The sequence below is a fragment of the Artemia franciscana genome, chromosome 14 (assembly GCF_032884065.1).
Source record: "Artemia franciscana chromosome 14, ASM3288406v1, whole genome shotgun sequence".
Lineage (NCBI taxonomy): Eukaryota > Metazoa > Arthropoda > Branchiopoda > Anostraca > Artemiidae > Artemia > Artemia franciscana.
This window is the reverse complement of record NC_088876.1, coordinates 2,943,974-2,971,733: the sequence shown is the minus strand read 5'-3', so window position 1 is coordinate 2,971,733 and position 27,760 is coordinate 2,943,974. Positions and strand designations below refer to the sequence as shown.

The following is a 27,760-nucleotide window of genomic DNA, read 5'->3' as shown; positions in this document are numbered from 1 at the left end:
TTAGAAATTGTCGTTTTCCCGATTCGACCATTAGGGAGGAGTGGGGGGACGGTTAAATCGGAAAAACTAGAAAAAATTAGGTATTTTTAACTTGCGAGCGGGTGATCGGATATTAATGAAATATGATATTTAGAAAGATATAGTGTCTCAGAGCTCTTATTTTAAATCCCGACCGGATCCGGTGACATTGAGGGAGTTGGAAGAGGACCTAAAATCTTGGAAAACGCTTAGAGTGGAGGGATCGGGATGAAACTTGGTGGGAAAAATAAGCATAAGATACGTGATAGATATAACCGGAACGGATCCGGTCTATTTAGGGGAGTTGAGAGGGGGAGGGTTAATTCTGAAAAATTAGAAAAAAAATGAGGTATCTTTAACTTACGAAAAGGTTATCAGATCTTAATGAAATTTCATATTTAGAAGGACCTCATAACTCATATCTACTATTCTAAATCCCGACCGGATCCAGTGTCATTGGGGGATGCGAGCTGGGGTGGGGGGAAACCGGAAGTCTTGGAAAACACTTAAAGCGAAGAGATCAGGATGAAACTTGGTGGAAAGAATAAAAACAAGTCCAAAATACGTGCCTGACATAACCAGACCAGATCCACTCTCTTTGGTGGAGTTGGGGGGGGGAGTAATTCGGAGAAATTAGAAAAAATGAGGTATTTGTAACTTACGAACGGGTGACCAGATCTTAATGAAATTTGATATTTAGAAGGACCTTGCGCTTTAGAGCTCTTATTTTAAATCCCGACCAGATCCGAAATTGCGGGGAGTTGGAGGGGGGAACGGGAATTCTTGGAAAACGGGAAAATTGAGGTATCTTACGCTAAATTGACCTATCTTATGCATGGGTGATCGGATCTTAATGAAACTTGATATACAGAAGGATCTGATGTCTCAGATGCTCTATTTTCAATTCGAATCAGATCCGGGGACAAAGGGGGTTGGAGGGGGGCAACAGAAATCTTGTAAAACGCTTAGAGTGGAAAGATCGGGATGAAACTTGGTAGGAAGAATAAGAAAAGGTCCTAGATACGTGATTGACATATTCGGAATCCGCTCTCTCTTTGGGAGAGTGGGGGGGGGGTTAATTAAAAAAAATAGAAAAATTGAGGCATTTTTAATTTAAGAACGGGTGACCGGATCTTAATGAAATTTGATATTTAGAAGGAACTCATGTCTCAGAGTTCTTATTTTGAATCCCGGTCAGATCTGGTAACATTGGGGGGGGGGTTGGAGGAAAAAACCGGAAATCTTGGAAAACGCTTACAGTGGAGAGATCGGGATGAAATTTGGTGAATAGAATCAGCAAATGTCGTAGATACGTGATTGACATAACCGGACTGGATCCGCTCTCTTTGGGGGAGTTAGGGGGTCCAGTGCTTTGGCGAGTTCGGTGCTTCTGGACGTGCTAGGACGATGAAAATTGGTTGGCATGTCAGGGACCTGCACTATTTGACTTGATAAAGTCGTTTTCCCCGATTCGACCATCTGGGGGGCTGAAGGGAGAGGAAAAATTAGAAAAATGAAGTATTTTTAACTTATGAGTGGGTGATCGGATCTTAATGAATTTTGATATTTAGAAGGACCTCGTGTTTCAGAGCTCTTATTTTAAATCACATTCCGACCTCGTCAGAAGTGCCATATGAGCTTTTAGCTCTTGTTACTGCTAAACTTGAAGGGTTAGTGTCGACAGGTTGACAGTCAGAGGAAAAAAAACGAAATTCAAACACACTTTATTGTTGCAGATTACACCTGAATCGCCGTTGTTAGATTCATAACTTATTTCATTCCGCCTTTGCTGATAAAATTCACTGGTAAAATTGAAGGCTTGTATTGAAAATTTCAGTTGAATCACCATTATCAACTTCACGATTTATTTCATTCCATTTTTACTGATGTACTTGAAGGATTAGTGTGGACAGGTTGACAGTCAGAGCAAAAAAAAAAAAATCAAACACTTATTGTCGCAGACACCACCTGGATCACCGTCGTTAGATTCATAACTTATTTCCTTCCGCCTTTACTGATAAAATTCACTGGTAAAATTGAAGGCTTGTATTGAAAATTTCAGTTGAATCACCATTATCAACTTCACGATTTATTTCATTCCATTTTTACTGATGTACTTGAAGGATTAGTGTGGACAGGTTGACAGTCAGAGCAAAAAAAAAAAAAAAAAAAATCAAACACTCTTTATTTTCGCAGACACCACCTGGATCACCGTAGTTAGATTCATAACTTATTCCATTCCGCCTTTACTGATAAAATTCACTGGTAAAATTGAAGGCTTGTATTGAAAATTTCAGTTGAATCACCATTATCAACTTCACGATTTATTTCATTCCATTTTTACTGATGTACTTGAAGGATTAGTGTGGACAGGTTGACAGTCAGAGCAAAAAAAAAAAAAAAAATCAAACACTCTTTATTGTCGCAGACACCACCTGGATCACCGTAGTTAGATTCATAACTTATTCCATTCCGCCTTTACTGATAAAATTCACTGGTAAAATTGAAGGCTTGTACTGAAAATTTCAGTTGAATCACCATTATCAACTTCACTATTTATTTCATTCCATTTTTACTGATGTACTTGAAGGATTAGTGTGGACAGGTTGACAGTCAGAGCAAAAAAAAAAAAAAAAATCAAACACTCTTTATTGTCGCAGACACCACCTGGATCACCGTAGTTAGATTCATAACTTATTCCATTCCGCCTTTACTGATAATTATATAAAAAAAAACAATTTTTTTTCAACTGAAAGTAACAAGCAATATAAAACTTAAAACGAACAGAAATTATTACGTATATGAGGGAGTTCGCCCCCTAGTCAACACTTCGCTCTTCACGCAAAAGTTCGAGTTTCCTTCTAATTCTTTAAGAATGACCCCTGAATCAGAACGGTCGTTTAATTAGAATAAATAGCTCTTTCAAAAGTACTAAAAACAAAACTTCAGCATAAAGAGCGACTAGGATATAGACTAGTGCCATGGATATAAAATTGACACAATCACTCCGGGGGAGGAGGAGGGTAAAAATGATGTAATTTATTCTCTTGAAATATGCTCATAAATATGACGTTAGTAATTAGATTTTATTCCAAAATTAAAGCTCCAAACAAATTTTCCCAAATTGGTAATCTATGCCGATCCTTTTTGTAAGTGATAAAACCCCAGGAAACAAATTTTCTAAAATGTTTCCACATATTCTGATTCTTGTTGTGACTTGTAATTCTCGCTGCTGCTTATCTTCTAGTCGCATATTTATTCTAACTAAAAAAAATTTCCTCACATTCTATTCTTACTCATTCTAATTGTCGTTGTTGGAAAGACATGTACGAAATTGAACAGGTTAACACTCAGATGAAAAAAAAAGAAAAATCAAACAAACTCTCTTGTTATAAATTCCAGTTGAATCACCAGCATTAGCTTCATAGTTTATTTCATTTCATTTTTTCTCATACAATCAGAGTTTCAAGATAAATAGGTTGACAGTCAGAGAAAAAAAAAATTCAAACTTACTCTGTTGTTGTAGATTCCAGTTGAATCCCCAGCGTTGGCTTCATGATTTATTTCATTCCGTTTTTCCTTTGCCATGAGTATTCTTTGTATTGAATGAAATCCAGCCGTTTTATTAACTGCGGGCAGCTTATTCTCCTGTCCTGTGTCCAACGGATTTCGGAATATTGGTGAAGATAGCTGAGGAGTTGACGTTTCAGCAACTATCTTCAGCTTTATAGGTCCAGGTCCTAGGGAATCCTAGGGAAGAATCAATATCAATAGGAAGAATCCTAGGGAAGAATCAATAACTTAAGAAATAGGAGTGATCTAGCAATCAGGTGCTACTGTCAATTCAAAATACGAAACCAGCCAATGAAACGGTTTTTCTAATCTTACTTTATGTAATATCAATGATGCTAGCCAATCAAAACTATCCGATTAAAGACTAGCCAATCAGTCAAAATCATATATAAGTATAGTCGTGTTGGTCAAGCCGATGTCGCCATCCAGCCCCCACCCGTATTTTACTGCCATAGTCCCACCAGGGCCTATTTTTGCATTGACAAGAGGTTCAGCAAAACAGAGCCGATGCATGACAAATAAATCTTATCTTCAATGAGGAATACAAGTTCATTATCATAGGCAGTGAGGTTGGCACAATGTATTATTTATTTTTTGGTTTCTTTGTTTAAGCCAGGGAAATTCGTATCGAAAAAGTTGTCGTAGAAACTTCGAAAAGGCCTCATTTAATTGAAAATTGCAAGAGTCAGTGCCTTTTTAATAGTAGAAAGTATTTGAATGACAACTAACCCCCCTCCCATGCCCACCATTTCCCCAAATACATCCAATCAAAATTTTTAAATAGCCATTTTGTTCAACGGAGGTGAAAGGTCCTTAAATTATGTCTTTAAACATGACAACCCCCACCCACAGCCCTTAGGGCAAGGGTTGTAAGTTATACCATGGAGGATATTTTATACAAAGGGTGGTCGTAGGAGCTTCGGAGAAGGCTCATTGGATTGGTAATCAGAAGTTATATGGGATTCAAAGTGATCGAAGGGCGGATGACCCTCCCTCACCACATCGTATTTCCCCGAAATGCATCTGATAAAAACTTGCGATGGGAATTTGTTGTCATAATACTTCGAATAGGACTCATTAGACTGGAAATTTGAAGGGGCTAGTGCCCTTTTTAATAGTTGAAAGTGATTAAAGGGCAACCAGTCCCATTCGATGCAAGTTATGCCCTCGGGGCATATAAGGATTTTATAGAAAGGTTGGTCGTATGAACTTCGGGTCTCATTGAATTGGTAATTCAAAATTCTAGTGCCCTTTTTTAAGATTCAAAGTGATCGGTATCTGATAGAATGTGTGGTCACAATGTATCCCACAATGTATCTGATAGAAATTTTGAGATGGGTCTTTGTTGTCGTAGAAACTTGGAAAAGGGATCATTCGATTGGAAATTTAAAGGGCTAGTGCCTTTTTTAATAGCAAAAGTGATTGGAGGGCAACAATCAGAATTCTGAGATAGCCATTTTGTTCGGCGTAGTTTAAAGGTCTGGAATTTGTGTCTTTGAGGATGACAACCCTCAACAGCCCCCCCCCCTCCAACAGCCCTCAGCACAAGGGTTGTAAGTTAAGCTCAAAGAGCATATAAGGTTTTATGGAAAGTGGAGTCTTATAAACTCCGGAGTGGGCACATTGAATTGGAGATCAGATGTTTTAGTGTGCTTTTTAAGAGTCAAAGTGATCGGGGGCAGCCCCCCCCCCCCGTCGTATTTCCCCAAATGCATCCGATACAGGTTTTGGGATAGCCATTTGTTCAAAAATAGTCCAAAGACTATATAACAAGGCCTTTGGGGTTGACAGAATCCCCCAGAGTCTGGGGGTGAGAGTTGTAAGTTATGCCTCAGGGGCATTAAAGGTTTTATTGAAGGGATGGCCGTGAAACTTTAGAAGAGGCTCATTCGATTGTAAATGTAAAATTTTAGTTCCCTTTTAAGAGTCAAACATGATGGAGAGTGACTAGCCCCCCCCCCTTTCTGACAGCCTCTTTTCCCGAAGCGCATTCAATTGAAACTGTGAGATAGCCATTTTGTTACCAATACTCCAAAAATCATGCAACAGTGTCTTTAGGGCGCACACAATCCCCCCAGAGCCCATGGGCAAGGGTTGTAAATTATGCCCCAGGGCATATAAGGTTTTTATGGAAGGGGTGGTCGCATAAACTCTAGACTGGATGGAGCTCATTTGACTAGAAGTCGGAAGTTTTAGTACCCCTTTCTAAGAGTCAAAAGTGAATGGATGGCAGTCAGCCCCACTAAACATATCATTCCCCAAAACACATCTGATCCGAGTTTTAATAGAGCTATTTTGTTCAGCATTGTTGAGAGGTCCAGTAATTATGTCTTAGGGGATGTCAATCTCCCAACAGTCCTCAGGACAAGCTAGGCAATTCATTCATTGTTTACACATAGTATATGTTATTGAGAAAGGTATGCTTATATGAACTTTACTTTCCAAAGAGTCGAAGGGCATTCAGGTGAGCCTTTCAGAGAATGTTGAGGCGAGTGTTGAACTAAATCAAAACATGTTATGTGTATACAGATTGCCAAAAGGTTGTAACACAGGAATAACTAAGTATATTAACATGGAAAATTCAGGAAATGATAAGGGAGATGATCAAAAAGGCAATATTTGCATGCTGCCAATAGTAATCCAAAAACCACCACTACTACTACCACACTACTCCATTTACAGCATTGAGGAGAAATTTGAACAAAATCAAAATACAGTATGTGCAAGCACATTGTCAAATTAGTTTATCTCAAGAATTGATTTGGGTATAAAGTTGGAATTTTCAGAGAATGCTTAAAGGGGAAAATCTTCTCACCATAAGGTAATAGTTGCATATTACTGCTAATTCTACTGTTATTGCTACATTTATTACTACTGCTACTACTATTGCAACTACTTGTAAGGCTAAGAGCATTGAATTTTAAGAAGTATATGAACATACAGGTTATCAAAAGGACATATCAGCAATGTCATAGCAATCGCTAACTGCATTAAATTGAAACTTCCAGGAATTGATGAGAGGGATGTTCTACTGATTAAGAGGCAAAAGGTGATGGTAGTACTACCATTAATCAACATTATTACTAACAATATCAACAATACTACTGTGACAACTATTACAACTATACCTAAGGGTATGAAGGTCAAATTATCAAGGAACTTTGAGGAGGGTAGCTCAACTGAATGACAATACACCGTCTTTATTCAGGTTGTCAAAAGGGTGTAACAGCAATATCTTAGGAGCAGTTTGGTGCGTGAAATTGAAACTAACAGGGGTTGTTGTGAGGGATGCTGAACTAGCCAAAAGAAAATATTTGCATCTAATGCTACTGTATCTACTCGTACTACTACTACTGTTACTGTTATTACTACTTCTATTACTACTGCTGTCACTAAAGCTTAGGCTACTACTATTAATTCTACTACTAATACTACTACTACCGCTATTAAAACCAAGTTTATTGAGGCAAAAAAATTTGGGATATATAGAAACTGTATGAAACTAATTCGAAACACACTATGTCCACACTGGTTGTCAAGCGGACGCATCAGAAATGCTTCAGAAACGGTTGATGGTATTAAGCTGAAACATTCAGCGTATGTTGAAGGGGATGTTGAAGAAACAAAGGTGCGTAGGTTGAAGAAACAAAGGTGCTATGCACATACTTCCACTAATGCTGCTACAACTATTGCTATTGTGCAATCTAAGGGTATTAAGGTGAAGCTTTTAAGAAATATTTAGTCGGATGTTGAACTAAATCAAAACAAACTATGAGCATGTGGGCTTTCAAAAAGGAGACAAAGCAATATCTGAAGAGCAACATACATTATTCAGTTAGACCTTTAAAGGTAAGTTGTGGGGGATTTTGAACTAGCCAGAAGGCACTATTTGTATAATTTTAATACTAACACTGCAGTTACTATAACTATCGACACTAGGGGTATTAAGGTGAAACTTTTAGGGGAGGTTTAGGAGTTCAATTGAACAAAAAACTTGTATGCATGCAGGTTTTCAAAAGGGCATGTAAGCAATATCACAGGCAACACCACTCTATAATAGCCATAAATATCATTGAAACTTGTAAAGGAGCTAATTCGATTCAAAATTAAAAGTTGCGGTGCATTTTCAAGAGTAAAAAGAGATTGGATGGCAAGTAGCCCATCCAATTTCCCGCACACACCCAGTCAAAATTCTGATACAGCCGTTTTATTCAGCATAGTAGAACTGTCCACCAACTATGTCTTTAGAGATATTGGGCATGCCAGCCCCCTACATTCATGCAATTGGCCCACTATGCTTTAAAACTAAAAGTTACTATAAACTAAATCAAAAGGTATTGTGTTTATGGTTGCCAATAAGACACTTTAGCCCCTGAGACACCTCAGCAATATATCGAGAACGACTGGGAGTATCAAGTTGAAACTTTCAGGGCTACTATTACTACTTCTACTCTTACAAATTAACTAAATAAAAAGAGAGTATAAGTGTATCCGTGTTGTCAAAGAGCATAGATCAAATATTTTGGGAATGATGTTAAGTTTCGATTTTGAGGTCAGCTTCAGGTGTTATAAAATCAAATTAAAAAATATTGTTTGTGTCAGGATTAAAAATTGTTCAAAAAGTTACTTCAACATACAATTAGCAGCCCAAACTATGGATCCTTATAGAAAAAAACCGAAAAGATATACAAAATTAAAATATGAAAAAGACGATGTCAATAAAACGAACAGAAATTAATTTTAAAAACTGTTTCCACAAAACCAGTTTTTCAAAGAGAAGTAGAGCTCCATTAAGCCAAAAATTAGCAGAAATAGAATCAAATGATCTTCCAGGAGTTTTCGACAAAACAAATTTTTCAAAGAAAAGTAAAGAGCTCCATTAAGCCAAAAACTAGCAGAAATACAATCAAATAATCTTCCAAGTGTATGTAAGAATGACCCCTGAATCACAAAGGTCGTTTAATTAGAATAAATAGCTCTTTTGAAAGTACTAGAAAACTTTGGTGTAAAGAGCGAGGTGTTGACGAGGGGGCGAACCCCTCATATACGGAATAATTTCTGTTCTTTTAAAGTTTAAATGTTGCTCCTTACTTTCAGTTGATAAAATTCGTTTTTTTTTTATTTGATTTCTGATCGTTTTTTAATAATGCTGGGAAATCCGGCACCCCCTTCATGGAAAATTATCTTCCTCCATGAAAAATTCCTCCATGGAAAGATCCTCCCACGTAGCCCTCTTCCCCCCACCCCCACCAGAAAAAATCCCCCTGAAAACCTCTGTAAACTTCCTAATAGCCAATACTATGTGTAAACAATTGGCAAAGTTCATAACTTGCAGCCCTTCCCCTCGGAACTTTTCGGGATTAAGTCGTCCTTACAGACATAGTTATTAGATCTTTCGACTATGCTGAACAAAATGGCTATCTCAAAATTATAATACGGTGACTTTGGGAAAACAGAAGCGTGGGAGGGGGCCTTGTTGAATTCCAATTTTTGGTCACTTAAAAAGCATGCTATAACTTTTAATTTCCGTTCGAATGAGCCCTCTCACGATATTCTAGGACCACTGAGATGATAAGATCACCCCTGGAAATAAAAAAAATAAATAAACACGCATCTGTTATCTTTCTTCTGGCAAAGAGTACAGAATTCCACATTTTTGCAGATAGGAGCTTGAAACCTCTATAGTAGGGTTCTCTGATAAGCTGAATCTGATGACGTGATTTTCATTAAGATTCTGTGACTTTTAGGGGGTATTTTTACCTTTTTTTCGAAAGTAAGGCAAATTTTCTCAGGCTCATAATTTTTGATGAGTAGGACTAAACTTCACGAGCCTGTTTCTCAGGCTCGTAACTTTTGATTGTTAAAACTAAACTTGATGAAACTTTAATTTTTAAAATCAGCCCAAAAATCCGATTCTTTTGATGTATCTATTGGTATCAAAGTTCCTTCTTTAGAGTTTCGGTTACTATTGATTTGGGTCGCTCCTTACTTAAAGTTCGTTGCCACAAACTGTTTGATTCTGTCATCTTATTATGGGTTCCCCAACAAGATTTTGCACATGATTATTGCATTGCATGAGGGACTATTATGTACACCAAAGATTAATGATGAGGACCTTGCTGATTTCTTCAGTGTGAAGTCTGACGCCTACAAAGGATGTATTCTGTCCTCTGTGCTGTTTGCCACCCTCATGAACTACATCTTTAATATGTGTAACTTCACAGGTGGAATCGAACTTAATCAGAACTGCACCTGTGTGACAGTGATTTGATGAGAGCAGATTCCAGGCACAGGGCCAGTTGGGCTAGCAACCCTCCACCTAAAAATGAGCGCTACACAGTGACAAAATAACTTCGGATCCGGACCTACCTCCTTTTAACTCTTCAGATGGTTCGCTTCTACCCGAGCTGCAACCAAGGATACCCAAAGCGTCTGGCACGCTGAACTGTCATCTTTGGCGAAAACTGAACATCAGTCGTTCAACTAAACTGCGGATCTTCAACGCCCTTGTCGGTTCTGTAACGCTTTACGGAGCTGAAACATGAAATGCATCAACCACAACACTAAAGGCCATCGATGTATTCCAGACGAAGAGCCCGAGATGGATCAAAGGTCTAAGGTGGTCAAATTTCATGAGTAATGAGAAGCTGCAGCAGCTCACCAAGCAGCCGCGGTTTTCTACCCGTGCAGCCAAGCGCACTTTACGATGGTTTGGACAGCTACTTCAAATGCCCCTACACTTGCCCGCAAAAATGATGTTTAACTTTGACGACTGTTGGAAGTGACCTCGTGGCCGACCAAAGAAACAATGGTCTGAAAGCCTTTTCGAGTTCCTGGTGATGGCAAACATCAAACCGAGCAAAGTGCAAACACTCGCACTGAAGCAGGAGGGAGGAGGCAGATGTCACTCTACACCAAGTAGCGCCCAGCAAGAGACCTAAATCAAGTAAGTCAAGTCATATCTCTCTTGTGTCATTTAAGAGGGGAAGTGCAGCAAAACATCACTGAGCTCTCAAACAAGATTGAGCTGACTGATGTGTCAGTTAGTACACTGGAAACAAAAACAATATGAAGCTGTGTGAAGAAATAGCCTACCCCACTCCTAAAAATCAGAACTGATGTACATGAAGACATTGAACAACCTAAGTATCTTGCAAGCCTCATTAAGCTAGATGGGAGCCTTGAATGAAACATTATCACACATATTACATACACGGAAAGTTGCGTTCAATAAACTTGGAAACATGTAGAAGAATACAGCAGAAACTGAATGAAGAATACTCCATTGAAGCTCCATATCTTTAATAGTAAGGCCCTCTAAGCAATGATGCATATTTATGAATCTTAGGTGTTAACAAAGCACCTCAAAATAAAAATCCAAGGGCTTGAGTATAACTGACTTAGGTGCATTGTTGAAATAGAAAGGACCAACAAGATTTAGCTAATTTTGCAATTAGCTGAGGGTGCTAATGGGGTCACATAGAATGTATGGGTGAAAGTTGACTCCCTAACAATGTATGGTGCTGAGTCCCTCATGACATCAGGAGATCCAGACAACAAAAGGCAATACCAGGCTGATGACTAGAAAAGGATACTATTCTATCCAGACTGTTGAGTCAGCATTGTTGTCACCTTATGCACTAGCTGGTGTGGGAACACCTACTAATTAAGTATGGAATTAAGATCAATACTCCCATCAAAAGGAAGAACGGAGTTTTTTTAAAAAAACTCCTCAACCACTTTGCCAATTCTGCGTCTCTTCTCCAGAATCCCTAAATCACTTGATCTTTGAATGTAAATCCATCTAGGAAGAAGTAGCACATATAAGGAAGATCCTCAGTAATGTAAACAACCTTGCTTTTACAAACATTAGCAAGAATCCTTGACCTTGTACAAACAGAATCCTCTTCATGAACCCAAAAGGAGACCAAAGCAGAATCAAGAAGGCTTCTCATTAAAGAAGAAGACATTCATATACATCTTAAAAAATTCGGAAATCAGATTTTATTAAAAGACTTCCATATGCAATTATGCAGTTTTCAGTAGTAGCAAGGACTTAAATAAAAAAAACAATACACACACTCATGGGTAGAAACAAGCCAAAACATACAGCACTGAACAGCTTAAGACTATGAAGACATTGAAGCTTTAGTTGTCTTCAAGAATCAATAGATTGTTACTGTTTCAATTATTAAGGACAAAAAGAATTGTCGAATTGGACATGTAGATTTATTTTGACAATTCAATGTGACAACGCTGACAAACATGTGGAGTTGTCTAGTAATTTCAACATTTCGAAACAGCCATAAAACATTGAAAGTTGCAAACAAAGCACACAAAAATGAATGATGTACCAGCCACAGCATGCCTCGTCATCCAGGGATAAGAAAAGAAATATAAACAAACTTCTTCAGACACAAAAAGTGAAAAAGAAGGATAGATCATACTTAATGTTTAATCCTGAAATTTGAATAGAGAATTAGTATAGACGACTGTTGCATCAGAAACATTTCTAATCATACAAAAATGATTAGCTAAATTGTTTTGGACACTATACAAAAAATATATATTCTCTGAATTTGAAACTGTATCAGAGTAGCCTAATTGAGTGTAGTTGGGTCACATTCTAGGAACATCCCATCCCATTATAACTAATTCTGTAAAAAAACATTTCAGATAGAGGTCATTTCAAGATGAAGTCCTATGATAGGACTTCCTCCTGCGTGTTCCTTCTGCCATGTGTACCCCATATTTTCATTATCTTCCATTGTGTGTAATAATAGATAATGTCGGGGGGGGGGTATGAAAAACCATCAAGAACCCTCCAAAACACAAATGTTAGATACTTACCTTTGAAAGACTCTGTTCAGTTACAGAAAAAGTTGACCCCTTCCTTGCAGGCTTTTTTGTTTCATTATCCCTGTAACTATGTTTCCATGCTTTTGACTTTTTGCTGTAGCTTTCTTGACAGCTTGACTCTGATGAAGATAAACCAACACTCTCACTTTTCTTTCTTGTCACAAACTTTTTTGTTTTCTTTTTTCCATATTTTTTCTTTGTTATTTCATCATCTGATGAAGAGCTAGTCTCACTTGAACTACTATCACTTGAGCTGTCAGATGAACTAGTTCTTGAATGAAACTTGTCATTACCAGAGTCAGCATTATTCCAGTTTTGATTGATTGTCACTAAAGAATCATCTGATCTTGAGAGTTTCTGAAAAAAAATGCCATAATAATTATGTCATACAAATCATAAATATAAATGTCATATAATTAAGAATATAAATATAAATTATATAGGCCTATATAATGACATTTATAATGTCATATGGCATTTATATAAATATATGACATTTATACAAACACAAATGTCATATAAATTAAGAACCAATTACATACATATGTAAGAAACAATGACGCTTTGCTTTGAGCATCAGTACATGCACTGCAAACTTTCACAGAAAAAAATATTTCCTCTTAAAAAAAAAGCTTTGCAGTGCAGTACATGCACTGCAAACTTTCACAGAAAAAAGCTTTTCTCTAAAAAAGCTTTGCAGTGCAGTACATACACTGCAAACTTTCACAGAAAAAAACTTTTCACTAAAAAAAAAGTTTTGCAGTGCAGTACATGCACTGAAAACTTTCACAAAAAAAAACTTTTCGCTAAAAAAAAGTTTTGCAGTGCATTAAATGCGCTGCAAACTTTCACAGAAAAAAGCATTTCTCTAAAAAAAAGCTTTGCAATGCAGTACATGCACTGCAAACTTTCACAGAAAAAAGCTTTTCTCAGGCTTTGCATTGTATGGTTCTAATTTTGACTGACCAGCATTAAATAATTATCTGTTCTTGAAAATATCTAGAAAAAACATACACATAAGCAAGAAACAAGTACATTTTGTACTGCAAGTTAATGCACTGCAAACCTTTAGGAAAAACAGGTTTCCACTGCAAGACCTGAGTCTTTGCATGGGCTTTGCACTGTATGGTTCTAGTTTTGGTTGATTGCCACTAAAGAATCTACTGATCTTTATAGTTTCTAAAAAAAATATACATAAATTAGAAAATAATGTCATCACTTTGCTTATAGCATAAATACATGCACTGCAAACCTTTAGCAAAAGAAAAGGTCTGAATTGCAAAGATTGAGTCTACAGGGCTCCTATTTTGCTTGATTGTCACTAACGATTTATCCAGTCTTAATGATTTCTAGAAAACTTACAAACCAAATGATTAAGAAACAATTACATTTGCTTAAGATCGTTGAAGAATCAACTGATCCTAATAGTTTCTAGAAAAAATATATATAAATTAGGAAATAATGACATTTTGCTTATAGCAAAAGTACATGCATTGCAAACCTTTAGCAAAAGAAAAGGTTTGAATTGCAAAGGTTGAGTCTACAGGGCTGCTATTTTAATTGATTGTCATGAGATTTATTCAGTTTTGATGATTTCTGGAAAACTTACACAACAAATAATTAAGAAATAATTACATTTGCTTAGAGCATACATTTAGCAAAAAACGGTATGCACTGCAAAGCCAGAGGCTAGTTTTGATTCATTAAGGTTGAAATACGGTGGAACTGGAAGTGACTCTGAATATCCAACAAGGAAACTCTTAAATTTAATTTAAGAGACCATACAAAAAGCGCAACAACTACAGCATCTCAAACAGTACGTGGTAATGAACTGTAAATAAGGACAACTCGGCCCAATAGTGACAAAACTCTAAAAGCAGAATTTTGATACATCAAAAGATTTGGCTCTTTATGCTAATTTCAAATGTATAAAAATCACTAAGTTTAATTCTACCCTTCACAAGCTACAAGCCAAAAAGAATTTGCCTGATTTTTAGAAAAGGGGGTAACACTCCTAATAAGTCAAGGAATCTTAATGAGAATCACGGGATCAGATTCAGTATATTGGAGAACTATACTCTAGAGGTTTCAAGCTCCTATCTGAAAAAATGTGGAATCTTGTATTTTTTGCCAGATGAAAGATCCCCGACGCAAGTTTTTGTTTGTTTTTTCCCGGGGGCGATTTTCATCAAACCAATGGTCCTAGAAGATCAGGAAGGGGCTCATTTGAACTGGAATTCAAGGTTCTAGTACCCTTTTGAAGTGACCAAAAAGATTGCAGGGCAAATAGCCCTGCTCTCATCCCCCTTTTTTCCCCAAAGTTATCAAATCAGAAGTTTGAAATGGCCATCAGCATAGTTGAAAAGTCCAATGCCTATACCTTTGGGGATGACATGCCTCCACACCCCCAGGGAAAGGGCTGTTAAGTTATGAACTTTGCCCATTGTTTATATTGTTGCTGGGAAGAATACAGACATTTTTCAGGAAGGAGGATTTTCAGTGGGGAGGGAAGTTTCAGAAGATGAACTTTCCAGGGGAAACTTTACATGGAATGATTTTTAAGAATTTCAATACAAAATTCTTTGTATTTGTCTTACTTTTTCTTTGGAGACTCAATTTTACATGTGGAGAAGTAGAAGAGGAATTGTCTAGAGGAAATTTTCTGTGGGTTTTTGAATTGTCAGGGGGATTTTTTTATGGTGGGGGGGGGGTTCACAGATGAAATTCTAAATGGCGTTATTTTCCATGAGAGAAACTTTCAACTGGGGGGAGGGGGATTTTCAGGAAATAATTTCCATGGAAGAGGGGATTTCTGACATGATTTGAAAAATGAGCAGGAATTAAGTAAAAAAAATAAGACTTTTTTCAAATGAAAGTATGCTAAGGAGAATTGTTCACTCAGAATCATCCATAAGAAATTTGCTGGGGAGAATTTTTTTCTCCCCAGGAGGGGGACTTGCGTGGGGGTGACTTGCGGAAGAAATATTTTAATGGGAGAATTTTTTGTGGGGGGTGGATTCTTCATTGAGGGGGGAGGTAAATTTCCTGGCATTATTTGAAAAACAAGTAGAAATTAAAAAAAAAACAAGTTTTCCAACTGAAAGTAATGAGCAACATTGTAACTTAAATAAAGAGAAATTATTCAATATATGAGAGGGGCTACCCTCTCCTCACTACCCCACCCTTTACACTAAGTTTGACATTTTCCCCTAATTCTTTAAGAACAACTCCTGAAACACAAGGGCTGTTCAATTAGAATCAGAAGCTTTTTTAAAAGTACTAAAACTTTAGTGTGAAGGGTGGGGTATTGAGGAAGGCACAGCCCCCTCATAAAAGAATAATTTTTCTTCACAGATGAAATTCTCCATGGGGGTATTTTCCTTGGGAGAAACTTTCAACTGGGAAGAGGGGAATTTTCAGGAAATAATTTCCGTGGAGGAGGGGATTTCTGACATGATTTGAAAAATGACCAGGAACTAAGTAAAAAAATAAGACTTTTTTCAAATGAAAGTATGCTAAGGAGAATTGTTCACTCAGAATCATCCATAAGAAATTTGCTGGGGACAATTTTTTTAGCAGAGACGGAATTATGCGTGTGTGGGGGGGGGGGGGCTTATGTGGGGGTGACGCGGAAGAAAATATTTCCATGGGGGAATTTTTTGTGGGGGGGGGGGGGTATTCTCCATTGAGGGGGAGGTAAATTTCCTGGCATTATTTGAAAAATAAGTAGAAATTGAACAAACAAAAAACAAGTTTTCCAACTGAAAGTAATGAGCAACATTGTAACTTAAATGAAGAGAAATTATTCAATATATAAGGGGGTCTACCCTCTCCTCACTACCCCACCCTTTACACTAAATTTTATATTTTTCCCCAATTCTTTAAGAACAACTCCTGAAACACAAGGACTGTTCAATTAGAATCAAAAGCTTTTTTAAAGGTACTAAAACTTTAGTGTGAAGGGTGGGGTATTGAGGAAGGCACAGCCTCCTCATAAAAGAAAGTTTCTCCATGGGAGAAACTTTCAACTGGGAGGAGGGAGATTTTCAGGAAATAATTTCCATGGAGGAGGGGATTTCTGACATGATTTGAAAAACGAGCAGGAACTAAGTAAAAAATGAGACTTTTTTTTAAATGAAAGTATGCTAAGGAGAATTGTTCACTCAGAATCATCCATAAGAAATTTGTTGGGGAGAATTTTTTTTAGCAGAGACGGAATTATGCGTGTGTGGGGGGGGACTTATGTGGGGGTGACTTGCGGAAGAGAATATTTCCATGGGGGAATTTTTTGTTGGGGGGGAGGGTATTCTCCATTGAGGGGGAGGTAAATTTCCTGGCATTATTTGAAAAATAAGTAGAAATTGAACAAACAAAAAAAAAGTTTTCCAACTGAAAGTAATGAGCAACATTGTAACTTAAATGAAGAGAAATTATTCAATATATGAGGGGGGCTACCCTCTCCTCACTACCCCAACCTTTACACTAAGTTTGATATTTTCCCCCAATTCTTTAAGAACAACTCCTGAAACACAATGGCTGTTCAATTAGAATCAAAAGCTTTTTTAAAGGTACTAAAACTTTAGTGTGAAGGGTGGGGTATTGAGGAAGGCACAGCCCCCTCATAAAAGAATAATTTTTCTTCATAGATGAAATTCTCCATGGGAGAAACTTTCAACTGGGAGGAAGGAGATTTTCAGGAAATAAATTCCATGGAGGAGGGGATTTCTGACATAATTTGAAAAATGAGCAGGAATTAAGTAAAAAAAAAAATAAGACTTTTTTTTAAATGAAAGTATGCTAAGGAGAATTGTTCACTGAGAATCATCCATAAGACATTTGCTGGGAAGAATTTTTTTAGCAGAGATGGAATTATGCGTGTGTGGGGGGGGGGGGACTTATGTGGGGGTGACTTGCGGAAGAGAATATTTCCATGGGAGAACTTTTTGTGGGGGGGGGGGGGTATTCTCCATTGAGGGGGAGGCAAATTTCCTGGCATTGTTTGAAAAATAAGCAGAAATTAAACAAACAAAAAACAAGTCCTTGAGCACATTGCCCTGCTTTTTCAAATGATTTTTAACCTGGGTATTGTGCCTGATTCTTTTTCAATAGGAATAATAACGCCTGTGCCTAAAAAGGGAAAGCCACTTAGCCAGTGCTCATCATTCCGACCTATAACTGTGGCTACAGTTTATTAATAAGCTATTTGAGGCACTTATTGTTGATGAACTGCGGTCAAAATGCACAGTTCCAGACCATCAATTCGGTTTTCAGCCTAGTCTAGGTTGTGGCCATACTCTTTCCGCTCTTGTTTCAGCCTTGATAGATACTGAGAAAAGTGGTGAGAGCATAGCTCTCACTGCGCATGATGTCAGAAGGGCCTTTGATTCACTAATTCATGAGCAAGTTATTTTAGATATGGGCCAAGCAGGTGTTGACCCAAGTATGATAAACCCTTTATATGATATGTATCAAAATTTAAAAGCTAAGCTTAAGCTACCGACAACACTAAACCTGACAAATAACCCGGTGCTTCCCGTTAAAAAAGGTGTAAGGCAGGGTGCATTGACATCACCTACCGCATTTAATAACAGCATCGTCAAACCGCAATCTCAGTCAAATCTGACATACATTCTGAGAGGGATTGATCTATCGTTAATAAGCTATGCAAATGATGTAATTAATCTGAGCTGCCTCCTTTGCAGTTTAGAGGAGAATTTTATCCAGTTACAAGTAGAATAAGGAAAAATAGGCCTTCAGTTTAATGAAAAGAATTCAGATGTGATGTTGTTTAATGCTAAGCAAGGGTCTGCTGTTGATGTTAGGCTGGGTGGTGCTACTGTTCGGCTTGCTGAACACATAGTTTCTTTGGGGATCCCTATTGGTTGGTCCATGCTTGAAACATCTTTTGCAGAGTCATCTACAGAAACGGATCTCTTTAGCGTATAGCCGTGTTGTAGTTTATAAGCGTCAGTTTGATTGGCGGATTTTGGCCCATCTGTATAATGCAGTGGCACTACCCCATTATCTGTATTTAAGTCCCTTTTGCAGGATATTCCAAAAGCAAGATAAGAAAGAATTGCGGTGTACATATTATAAATATGCAAAGTACCTCTTATGGCTTCCACCATGGACAAGTAACCGTATTGTGACAAGTCGGTATGGGATTATCAACCCTAATGAAGCGATCATAGCCCAGATTGCCAGATATAACTCTATTATTGTTACTCATCCTTGGGCAATTATTTTGAGGCAATAGGTTTTGTTTTTTTGTAGTTAGATATCCATTTGTTCTTTATTTTTCTTGTGTTTGTGCATTCTTTTGTAGTGTGTTTTTTGCTTTTGTATCTTATACTCCACCTGTTTCTTTTGATGGGAAAAAATATATACATACATACATTGTCATAGTAGCAACCATTACATTTGGAAAGGATATTGATTAGAGACTTGAATAGTATTGCTTCTTTTGTTATTATTGTGTTTCCTTTAGAAGAGGCCTATGTTATTGTGTTTCATGAGCTTATTATTTTCTTTGCTTCAGATAAGGTTAACATTCCTGCCCTATAATAAACCTAACTGCATCTTATAGCTAGCAACCTGGACCAGACTAATTTAAAAATTTAATAATTTTCATTAATCTACATTTTCTCTAATTGAAGCCCTAGGGTAAGATAACCAGTAATTGGACAGTAAACTCATAATCAGTAAACACACCACTTCAGCATATAACTCATTGTAAAATCTTGATTATACTATCTGTAGTATTGCCCATCTGCCCCCATGTGTGCTATGCTTACCTGCTTGCAAGATGTCCATGTCTTTGCTTTGGTTTGCTTATTGTGTTTTACATCATAGGTGCTTGAATCTGGTTTGATGGTCCCTTAGCTGGAAAAGCAGAAAAGGTCCAATGTGCACACCTCCTCATCTGGGTTGGAGATAGAGGAGGTGAACTTTTCAACAGAGACAAACAAAGTTATTCCATACATTAAAAAGTTTTGAGATTATGCTGCACCAGAACAAAACCAAGTCTTGTTTTTTTTTTCAGAGAAGGGACCAATTGGATACAGAAAACGAGGATGAATTCATAACTGAACTTAAGATTCTAATCAAAACCTGCAGCTACAATAATAAGAGTGAGATGAGCTGTGACAAGATTGTGTGTTGTGTCAAAAGCGCAATAATTTGCAAAAAGCTTTTGGCAGAAGGAGATGGACTGCCACTTGAAAGGACCACAACAAACTGCCAGGCCTATGAAACAACCCAAGCACAACTGAAAATGTTTGAAGAGAAACAAAATACAAAACAAGAGGTAGATGTTGTATCAGAAAACTGGAAGAGGTCTGCTGCTAAGACTCCAGAGTGCTACTTCTGTTGTGGACAATATAAATAAACTATATATGCCCTGTAAAAGGAAAAACTTGCTTGAGGTGCAAGAAAATCAACCATTTTGCCAGAGTTTGTAAGAGCAAAGCAGTCAATTTTGTCGAAAATCTGCATAATGAGCACTCACCCAGTGGAGAGTTCCCAGGCAACTCAAACTCCAGCACACACTGCAGACAACCAACCATAGACTCACCAGCTACTGTAGTTCCCAGATACCCTCCCTAGGGACATGCAAACTGCAGTGCAGATACAAATATGGGCACAGCAAGCCCCAGCTATTCTATGTGGTTGCATCCAGAACTACCCCTATTATTGGGATAAAATCAAGCCAGGAGCTGAATCTGGTCAAGCTTATCCTCAACATTGAGGCTCCAATACAAACAGACCAGTCAACAAGCACACCAAAAGGATATGAAGATGTCTTCAAAGGAATAGGGATGCTTCCAGAAGATTGTGAAATACACCTAAAAGATAATGCCACACCAAAGTACACCCAGCAAGAAAGATACCCATAGCAATGAGATGTAAGCTCAAGAATGAGCTTGTATCTTCAGAACAGTTGGGCATCATCAAAAAAGTCATTGAGCCTACTAAATGGGTAAATGTGATGGTCATGGTCAAGAAGAAAGATGGGAGCATATACCTTTGTATCAACCCAGTCAATCTTAAGAAAGCAATTAAACAACTACTTTACCCGATCCCAACATTTAATGATGTCATAAGCAACCTGGATGGAGATGCATATTCCTCTAATCTTGATGCATGGTCAGGATACTGGATACTATAGCTGTCACAAAAAGCATCTTACCTTACAACATTTAGTACAATCTACAGATGTTACTGGTGGAAGAGATACCCATTTGGCTTTATATCAGTGCAAGATGTGTTCCAGCAGAGAATGGAGCAGGCATTGAATAGTTTCAAAGGACTTTGCATACTAGTTAATGGTCTTCTCATCTATGGCAGAACTTGGAAAGAGCATGATGAAAGGCTAAAAGAAGTCCTTCAGTAGGACTAAAAATTGGTCATAAAACTCAACAAAATCAACTGCCAGTTTGGACTGGAAAAAGTAAGCTATTTTGGCCACAAGATTAGCAAAGATGGCATAAAACCAGATCCTGAAAAGCTACAGGCCATTAAAGAAATGCCTGAATAAAAAAAAAAAAAAAGAAGAACTAGAGACTCTGTTAGGAATGCTGATCTTCCTATCAAGATACATCCCCAAACAGTCATCCAAAAACAAACTCTTAAGAGACCTATTGAAGGAAGAATCCTTGAAGGAAGCTCCAGAATAATCATCCTGGGTGTATCAACGATATCAAGGAATCTATTGTGTCTGGATTAGCATTTTTCAACCATAGCTGCAGAACTTTTGAACTTAAAGTTGGTGCCATAGCCTAGGAACAGAGATCTCAGCCAACAACAATATATTTGAATATGCATCAAGAGCCCTGAACAAAACAGAGCAAAATTACTCCCAGTTGGAGAAAGAGCTTTATGCAATAATTTACAGATGTAAGCACTTCTACCACTTCATATATGGCAGAAATGTCAATATAACAACTGATCATTGCCTCTTAGAAACCATCCTCTCAAAGCCACTACACAGCACCCCTCCCAGGATACAGAGAATAATGATCCAAATCCAGCCTTACAACCTCACTGTCTACTACCTACCTGGCTCTAATATCCCAGTGCCTTACCAGATTCAACCTTACCAGAAACATCATCTACCCTTCTCTGTCCAAACATCAAGGAACAGCAACAAACTGACTATAGAGATTACAGTGAAAGATCAGACACAGAAGCCACACCATCAGGGGTCAGCTCTGCATCCAAGCTGCACTCTCCAGCTGGAGCCATGAGGCTGTTAAGTTGAGGCCACTGCCACTCAGAAGCAACCACTCCCCATCAAACGCTGCCATATCACACTCCCAATAAACCTCAGGCCTATCTGCAACCTCTGTCACAAGCCCTCAGCAAATGCATTACACTAGACCTTTAAAGCCTGTGACTACATAAGCCTAGGCATGAAGAAGGGAGATGTAGTATTACATGCCTGCCCCCATTTGTGCTATGCTTACTTGCTTGTGAGATGTCCAAGCCTTTGCTTTGTTTATCAATTGCTTTGCTTATTGTGTGTTTTATATTATAGGTGCTTGGGTCTGAATATAAGAATTATTCCAAATTCTACACTATCTAAAAAGTGGGTTGTTTTACTGTTGGATTTGTCTAAGTTTTCTTAAGAAGTAAGAAATTAGCTCAGATATTTTGACCATATAAAACACTAACAATCAAAGGTGATTTTCATCAGTGAGGCCTAATCATGGATACACATTTTAATCTTCAGCCTAAATTAGGAAAATATTACTTTATTACATAAGATCTTAAATTTGGTACAAGGCACTCAGCCCAGCACTGAATAGCCTATGGCTCATTACAATCAATAGCAGTAATGAATGTTGATGTTCATTACTGACAATCATTGGAAAACATTTTCTTTCATTACCTAGAAATGAGCTTCAGTGGTTGTCAGTGATGACAAACAATTATAAGCTATCCTGAATGCAGTGTAAATCATAGAAAAAACTCTCATGGGTACATCCAAATCTGAGTCTAGTGCAGTGAAACTGAATTTACTACTATTACTACTGCTAACAACTCACTACAGCACCAAGCTTCCTGAGGCCAACACAGCTATGCATAATTGAATTATGAACACAGCTATAATTATAATTATATAATCATAATTATAATTGAATACAGCTATGCATAATTGCATAATAACACAGCTATGCAAAACCAACCTGCTTTCCATTTAGCCCTAGACAGTTGGCCAAAAAGGACCAATCTTTGGCAATCTGTCATACTTCATCCACTGAATCTGCCCTAGCCATCTCAACTTTTCTCTCATTATAGTCCAAGAAAGCAGGATTGAACCACACTTTTTGTACAGCCTACAGTTTGAAATACAGTCAGTCAGTCAGGTACCCAAAACAATCCATTGGCAATTTCTCTGGAAAACATCTAGCAAATATTCCTCTGTTTTTTGGAGCATCTATGCTTCACAGCCATATTTGACCACTGTCATACTAACAAGGTAAGAGAAGTTGTCCAATTGATTGACCTTTTTGTTACCCAATATAAACTTTTCATCTTCATTTATCCTAGCCTTAGCAACTTATTCTTATAAACATCAATTTTCAAAACCTATTCTAGCACCCTGAGCTTACAAAACTTCTAAAAGTCCATTCATTTAGCTCACACTTTCATTTAGGATGATTAAATCATCAACATAATATAAGTCCAGGAGAGTTCTTCCTCCCCATTTGATTCTGGGTTCTCCCATTGCCTTTCCTGTGCTTGCTTAAGAAAATTGTCCATCAAAATTATCCATATATATGAGAATAGGACACAAACTTGCTTAACTCCTGAGTTAATACAAAACCAGCTACTAGCCTCATTTCCTACCTTAACCACAGCAGTGTTATACCCATACATAGCACTAATCACTTCAATGTATTTGACTGATACACTATACAAGGATAAGACCTTTCCTAAAGCTCTTTTATCAGCTAAATCAAATGCTTGCTCATAATCTATAAAAAAAGAGGACTAAAGGTGTTTGATGACTCTGTCACTTCTCAATTATTAACCTATGAGTAAAAATATGGTCAACACATTTTCTACCCTTCTTAAAACTGCATTTTTTTTTTTCTTAAAACTTTGTCTACAGCATATCTGCACCAGTTCTAAGCAGGGTACCCCAGGGAAGCATCCTTGGCCCCACCCTCTTCTCAATATATATATTAATGATTTGAGGATGTTCTACAAGAGCCCATCACTCTCTATGCTGATGACAGCAATCTAATTGCAATTGCCAATGGAACCCTGCAAAATGACTTGCATGGTCTCTCCTTATGGCCTTCCACCTGGATGATGGAATTCAACCCATCAAAATGCAAAGTCCTTCATATGGGTCCAGACAACAATCAGATTTCATATTTTATGCTGGATAAATCTGGCACATGTATCCAAGTTGAGGCTGTTGAGAGTGAATGAGACTTAGGGGTGATTGTTGACAGGAAGTTTAAGTTCCTTGAGCACAGTATGCAACAAGTTGCTAAGGCCAACAGAGCCCTGGGATTAATTAAACAAACCACATCATCATGCCATCCTCTGATAATAAGAAAATTATATAATGCTCTTGTAAGACCACATTTAGAGTTTGGCTGCCCTGTTGCAAATCCTCAATATAAGGGAGATGTGGCAACCCTAGAGAGCATACAAAGAAGAGCAACTAAGCTTTGTGCCCTACACCAACAGCTTCCCTACTCTGAATGTATGCATCACCTGAAGATACCCACATTGGTTTACTAGCAGCACAGAGGAGATGTCATTTTTGTCAAGAAAATGCACCAAAATAACATGGCAACTCCATTTTTACTCCCTCCCTTGCCACTATGACAAGAGGCCACTCAATGAAGCTGCAATAGGAGCCCTCTAGACACAGAGAGAGGACAAACTTTTTCTCAGCATTTGCTGTCCCAACTTGGAACAGTCTTTCTGATGAGACTGTCACTGGTGAATTAATTAATTCTTTCAAAAATGCAGTCGATTTGGAATAAAATAATGCAGAATGGAAGTACCAGTGGGACACCACATCCCATCACACCCACTAATTGTGTCACCTCATCAATTCAACAGCAAGATGTTCCACAGGAGGATGCAGCCCACCTTATCTTGCTGTAAATGTGATTTAAGGTAAGGTAAGAAGTATCCTTATACTAAGTAATTTGCTACCTACAGAAACTAGGCTAATACCTCTATATTTACAACACTCATTCTTTTCATCTTTCCTAAATAGGGGTTTAATTAAGATTTTTCTAGAATTGCTAGGTATTCCTTTTTTTGAAAATCATATTCATAACCACCACATTTAGCCATACTCATGCTCATAACCACCATATTTAAAAAGCTCATTTACCCCACTATAAGCACCTAGAGCCTTATTATTTTTTAATCCTTTTAGTAACTAGCCCAATTCTTCATCACAAAGTAAATCTTCCTTCACATCCAAGGTACCACAGACTTTTCTATTTTCCTCTATATCTTTTCCTGTAACTCTATCCAGTTCAGCACATTCTGAAAATGCCCTGCCTGTCTCTCTTACCTTAAAATTATTTTAAATTGCAACTTGGAGCAAATGAAGGATTTTCTATTCTGTAGCATTGGTCAGCATTTAATTCTTTTTTTCTTTAACTCTTTTTTCATCAATAATTGTTGCTTGTTTATATCTTTAACAATATAATTTTATATCAATACAATAGTTTGATTGATATAAGTTTATATCAATACAATATAAAGCCAGCTTATAAAAATGCAACACAGCTAGTACAATATAGCCAAAGATCTTCCTGATCCTTGGCAATTTTATCTATGGCCTTCACTTCACACCTCCCTAGTTCATATTTTAATGCTTTCTCTACTTTCTTTTTGTTTTCATATGATCTATCACATAGATAATTCTTGTGCAAGCCCCTTCTCCTCTCTATTAAACATACAGCTTTTTCACTAACATTCTAAACTTTCTTCCTTAAAACACCAGCAGCAACTTCACAAATTATTTTCCTAAATTTATTCTATCTATGTTCTATTTGTCAAGTTTTAAACTCTCTATTTTAGTATTCAACTGTTCCTGGATTCTCATCCCTGGGTCTACCAATATCATAATTTCCTGGAAGGTAGTTACCCTTCTAATATTTCAGCTTTAATTAACCTTAGACACTACTAGATAGGAATTCTTTTCCATCAATAACAACACTCCTATATACTCAATAGCAGCAATCCTGTATAGTATCTTGTATTGATCTTGCTAGTCTACAGTTTAAAATAACATAGGCTAATCAATGAGGTTTGCTGTCTTACCATCATATGAATACAATGTTAACTAATGGGCCATTTTATGACCAAACACTGTATTGGTTATAACTAGATTGTTATATCTACTAAATGACAGCAGTCTGTAACCATTTTCTTTTTCTACAACAAATTTACAGAGGCTAGGATACCATCTATCCCTATTTCTACTAACCTTCATTCATATTGGCTAAAAGAGACTATTATGCTGGTTTTGATTAATTGATTGATTGATTCATTGACATAAGATTTGTAAAAGTGTAATCTTAATGCTGATTTATGAAATTTTTTACCTTATCCATCATAATGTAAGACCTAAGATCTTACAGGTCACTGATGTTAGCAAGAAGTGTGGAGAATGCTGTTTTTCTGCCAGATAGAACAATGATCAGAGGACATTGATGATATACCCATCATTGTTCTTAGACCACTGATCAGAGTAAAATGATGAAAGATGTTTACAAAAGAACAGCACAAGAAGTGCTGTTCTAAGCTCTTAGTCTTGATAATTCAGTTTTAAGCATTCTTTGTCAAAAGATGTAAGATCATAGCACAATGACAAGCAGAAGAACACCCTTACTGTCTCTGTCAGTTGGTTTTATAGGGGCATATAATCCTAGCCTAGCCTATAATTAATACTCTCTGCTCTTTAGCAATGAAATGAGAGTTTAGCATGTTATTAATACATAGGTCTAGATTACTGGACATCTTGACCTAGAGCTTGTCTCTCATTTCCCCTATGGAAGATCACAGTTGGCATCCTCAATAAGAATGGTTGAGAAGCGGATGTTATAGGCCTAAGCAATAATGGTAAAATTCTAGATTTTTACTTTCACTAAGGATATACTAGGCCTATAGGCCTAGGTTGATATTAAAACCTGGCAAATAGGCCTAGGCTACCAGTAAAATACGTGAAGATAAATAACTTATAATTGAGTAAAAATAAGAAAAGAACTGAAATAATTCAGAACCTTCATAGGATTTGAATAATCCATCAAGATTTCATTGAAGGCCTCGAACCAATCGAAATTTTTGTAACATTCCAAACAAATGCTAAAACTCCAAAGATATTTATTATTGTGATGATGGTGAGGATGAATGAAATCCTTAACTTGATATGAAACACGATAGAATGTATGACACAAATTTTAATGTTGCAAAATTTTAAGCTAGAAATTAGCGTTGCCACGAGTGACACTTTCGTGCCACTTTTGGCACTTTTTCTGAAAATGGCATTTTTCCATGAAATGTAAAACTATTTTACATAAAAGACACTTTTTATCAAAGTGGTACTTTTTTCAAAGCAGCACTTTTTTACAAAAAAGTAATTTTTTCGAAAAAAATGGGAAGACAAACTGTCAAGGTAGGAAAACATCGATATCCTTTTTCTTTCATTTTTTCATCCCTTTGTTTCCAGATTCAGAAACACCTGTTTTCAAATCGAGTTCTAAAATAGTTAGTGTCTGATTAAATATTAGTTGTATTTATCTTAGGGTCATCAATAGCTAGGACTTATGTTCGTGGCAAACAGTGCAGTATTTTCAGAGAGAGAAAAAAAAGTCTCAAGTATCCAAATACATTGTAATATTCCAAATAGTCCATTTTGTGGAAAACCGGATGAAAAACCTTCAATATACAGGAGATTAGTGTCCCTTTTTTCGTTTTCTCAGAAGAAAAAAAGTTCAGACGGCCTTTTCTCTTTTCTTTTTTAGTTCCTTTTTCACACACAAAGCAAAGTATCTGCGCTACCTAAGTAAAATCAGGATTACTTTTTTGTAGTTGATAGATAAGACAAGAAACATAAATAAGGGAAAAGAGAAATTGTTCAAACTTTCATGCTGGAAAATTTAAAATGTGGAAAATCGCGCGGAGGTGATTCGAAGCGGATTGGACAATATTTCTATGGTTCATTTATACATTGCAGAAATCTATGGAGAAATCCGTCCGTATCTTTTCAAATGATGGCCCAAAAAACGCCACGTTTTAGTTCAAAATTTTCAAATAAATGCAT

At 37.1% G+C, this 27,760-nt stretch overlaps 1 protein-coding gene across 2 annotated transcripts in view; it reads right to left on the bottom strand.

Moving 5' to 3' along the window:
* Window positions 1–26,847, bottom strand: part of LOC136035184 (uncharacterized) — a 148,688-nt gene extending 121,841 nt beyond the window's left edge. For both annotated transcript variants that reach the window (XM_065716758.1, XM_065716759.1), the window contains exons 1-3: window positions 26,721–26,847; window positions 12,442–12,807; window positions 3,532–3,768 (exon numbers count right to left, since the gene is read on the bottom strand). In XM_065716758.1, the coding sequence (XP_065572830.1) occupies window positions 3,532–3,768; window positions 12,442–12,807; window positions 26,721–26,744 (627 nt within the window). In that variant the 5' untranslated portion in view covers window positions 26,745–26,847. The remainder of the gene's footprint in view (window positions 1–3,531; window positions 3,769–12,441; window positions 12,808–26,720) is intronic.
* Between the last annotated feature and the right edge of the window lie 913 nt (window positions 26,848–27,760).